The sequence below is a fragment of the Centruroides sculpturatus genome, unplaced genomic scaffold, assembly GCF_000671375.1.
Source record: "Centruroides sculpturatus isolate CEXI.00-Female unplaced genomic scaffold, Cexi_2.0 scaffold16, whole genome shotgun sequence".
Classification (NCBI taxonomy): domain Eukaryota; kingdom Metazoa; phylum Arthropoda; class Arachnida; order Scorpiones; family Buthidae; genus Centruroides; species Centruroides sculpturatus.
The window spans coordinates 931,018-935,146 of NW_019384548.1; the positions used below are offsets into that span (position 1 = coordinate 931,018).

General features: G+C 27.1%; 1 protein-coding gene across 1 annotated transcript in view; it reads right to left on the bottom strand.

The window, feature by feature from the left end:
- LOC111623561 (probable aminopeptidase NPEPL1) overlaps positions 1–4,129 on the bottom strand; it is a 40,129-nt gene that overhangs the window by 2,063 nt on the left and 33,937 nt on the right. Inside the window, exon 12 of the mRNA XM_023366175.1 lies at positions 643–888. Within this exon, the coding sequence (XP_023221943.1) occupies positions 643–888 (246 nt within the window). The remainder of the gene's footprint in view (positions 1–642; positions 889–4,129) is intronic.

A 4,129-nucleotide genomic window follows, 5' to 3' on the forward strand; every position in this document is an offset into this window, starting at 1 on the left:
TAAGTATAACATCAGCAAGGGATCTAGTGCCACTATACTATCGCAAATGGCGCAAGTTGAAGGCTCAATCGTCAAATGGGACGAAGCAGAAATTATTAAATCGGTACATTCACCGACATTGGCGAATTGCGCAGAAAAAATTGAAATATATAAAAGCAAATTGCATGATTCATGCATCAATTCTAGAGATTCTGAAGGGTTGCCTTCGGCCTGGAAATACTTTATCAAACGATTGGACAAATCTTAATTTATTGCGGCGATTTTAATATTTTTTCGCATAAAGTGCATTTCACTGAATTTCTATATAACGTTTTAATATTTAGTTAACCTATGCTTATTTTTTCGTATACATTTTTTGTTATTTGTAACAATAATTTTTATTTATTTTATTAGTCTGTATACATTTATATATATATTTCGCTCGTTATTTTATTTTATTTGTATTTAAATTTTTGTTCTATTTTATTTATATTCGAATGTTCTTAGCCTGACGATGGCCAACTGATTTGGCTGAAAACGTTAGCTTTACATTAAATTTTTTTTTCTCAGCAAATTAAGGTGTTGTGTTTTTTGATTTATATACTATTGCTGAGTGTGTGTACATCAATTACATTAATTAATTAACTAAATAATTCAACTCACAGCTACAGAATTCTTCATATCAGCAATACTACTAGAAAATTCACTAAAATGTAGTTCAGGGCAATATGGAATAGGATGAACAAGATCACCAGACATTTGCCCAGCTACAGTACAAGCTTTTTCCCAACTTTCTGCATTGGTTAAAATAGCAGCATGATACTTTCCAGTACATGTTCCTTGAGCACCTGTTAGTGTTGCCATATCCAAAATGACATTTGCTTGTAAGTCTTTGTGAGCATAAGCTACCTTATTAAAACAAAAGAAATTGAATAATTCAGATAATATCATAAGTTTATATATATATATAATGGGTGTTGCCCAGTAAAGTGGCTTTCATACTGCTGGATAAGCAAGCCCATTTCAAATGTCATTGGCTTGCTTAGCCAGCTGTATTAAAGCCACTTTACTAGACAATGTGCCCAATATATTTGTTTAAATAATTCTTGAAAAATTTTACCTATTTGGAAAAGTACATGTTAATTGTGTTTTTATACAAAAAGAAATCTCAAAAATGTAAGAAAAAACAATAAATGACAACTTTAATCACAATAATTTAATTTGAAATCTTTAAAATTCATAGATGATAATGAAAATTATTTAAACTATTTAAATAAAATTTTCAGTCCATGACCTTGTCATCAATCATTAGTTTCATATTAAGAATTGTTTGCTAATTTTATATATAAGAATTAAATATTATAGCATTAGAAAAAATTCTTAAATACAATGCTAATTTAACAACATTAGTAAATTATTTACAACTTTCCACCTTAATTGGTAAATTTTAAAATAAATAAATAAAAAATTATGCTATTTAAAACATTACAGAAAGATAAATTATAGATTATTATATAATAAAGAAACAATTAATGTTTCAAAACAATCACAGACTAGTAATACTACATTCAATTTTATAATTTTTTCAAATTTTAAGTATATGAATTGCATTATATAATCAAAACTCAATTTCATTTGTTTTAAACAATTTTTCAAAATTTTTCATTCTTATAAAATATATATTCAGTAGAAAAATCGTGACTATTAAAAAAGAAAATCATCATCAGAAATCATTGTTTTTCATAAAACAAAAAACAGACTGAATTTACATAATAATGAAGTAATAATATTGTTAGATTTAATTATGGTGGCAATTTTTAGAAATAATTTAATGTTTCACAGAAATATATTAATATAAGATAAAATTACTTTCAATATAGAACAGATATTCCTTTTTAAATTTTAAATGTTATATCTACAAATTTGATTTTGTAACCACAAAAAATCTGAATTTGCTACTTTTTGAAATTTTTGAAATTTTTACTGATACTTTTTCAAAAATAATTCTTTATTGTTAACACATTACAAAGCCTTGAATATTTAAGTGACCCTCTAGAATTTCTTTACTGTTTTAATTTATTATATTTTTAATAAAATAAACAGTATTACACAAAGTGCTTCAAAAAAATGTTAACACTTATGTGGAAAAGGTGGCAGTCACTGCAGCAGAGGTAGTAGGGCCATATCTTTTAGAGAACTTCATAATCACATTGAGTTCCTATACATAATGGAGAACTATGCAGAAAACAATTTTAACATTTAATGATAATTTTTTTTTAATAAATTAAATGCAAACTTTTGCTGTTACTTTCAAGAACTTTATAATTATAAGAATCATTTATAATTTTGTTGAGAGATGACATCACTTAAAGATGAAATATATTAATTTATTATATTTCAAATTATATTAGGACATTTTAAATTTAGTAACTAGATTGGGCTTAATTTTGTAAACGTGTTGAATTTATTAATTGAAACATTCATCTCAGATGGAGCAATGCTGTTAAAGAAAATTATAGATGCATGGTGGGCTCCCATGTGTGTTTCAAAGCCACGCCGTTTCCATAAAATAGCAAACTTTTTCATTAGTATTTAGTTTTACAAAGTTAGTTAAAATATTTTTCTACTTTAAACAATGCATCTGTTACAATGGAGATTTCAAAACTGAAGTAAAATCTTTAGACATTGTAAATAGTTTGTTATTAAAACTGTAAACAAACATTTATAATTCATTAAACTTTTCTGAATAATATTGAATATTGAGGTCTGAATTAATGTCATAAAAAAAACTGAAAAACATAATAATTGATTGAAACTTCTTTTTTCCAGTTTAAATAAGTAACAATCCATCCAAAACTTTAAGAGGGTGAAAAATAATTGAGGGAGGTCAAATATTTTTAGAAAAAAAATGACAAGTTACATTTCAGTTTCAAATTATAAAATTGTAATTTAACAAATATTATTCTCTTTGAATGCAGATTAATTTGACTGAATTTTGAAAATGCTTGAATAGGTGAAAGTTTAATTATTTAAGCCTACTCGAAAAAGTCAGATTTAAGTTCTTGCATGCTCATTATATGCAGCAAAATGTTATTTTGACATATCATCATACTTTAGAACAATGTTGCCCAAACTTTTTGATTGGCAGGCCAAATTGTACAAAAGTCATAGATAGACAAACCAAAAATATTTTTTATATATTCCACTAGCAGACCCCACCACGTGTTGTTGTGGCTCAAAATGTATCTATTATAAATTTATAACACTTCCCCGTGGGGGGAATTTTTCGAAAAATTTCTTCTTAGTGTACATTCTGTTGACGTACCCTATTAAAATGCAAAAAACCACATCTAAAATAGTATAAATAGAAGCAGAGTTCTTTACGGTAAGCTTTAATCCTAACCATCTCCCTTCAGTGGGGTTGAATTTCGACATGTATATTATATAAAAACACGTGCGTATTCAAATGCAACGTTGTGTCAAAAATTGAAAGTAATCGGTAGGAACAAATGAACATTACATTTTTATTTATATAGATGGATAGAAGATGATCCGCTTTAGTTCATTTTCACAGAAAAGCAAACTTAGGGCGTCATACTCGTAGTGCCACCTGTTGGACATAAAAGCCTTAACCTAGATTATATATTTTAATTTATATGAATGTTTAACGGAATAATATACAGCCTATGTCCACCCTGAGGTTCCATTCTAAATATTGGTGAAAGAATTTTTGAAATTGGATGAGCAGTTTCAGAGATTACCTGCTGCAAACAAACTTACATACATACATACTTACAAACATTACCTCTTTATGATATTAGTATAGATATATAAAAAAGGTATGCCTATTTCTATCATTTTTAAGTGGCGTGTCAAATATGTTTATAGGTTAGATTTGGCCTGAGACTGTATTTTGGGCACTACTGTGTTAGTTATGAGTAGGGTTTCTCAAACGGGATTCCGGTTGTTTTTTTAACCCGGGAAATTTTTCTTATCCCGGGAAATCCCGCAAATTTCTTAAAAATTCACTTTTTTTCTTATTTTGTGTTAAGGTTGAGGAATTTTGCAAATAGAAAGCATAATTAACTCATTCACTGTCAGAATACATTTGTATTTATTAATTTTAAACCTACCTATTAGTTTTTTTTAA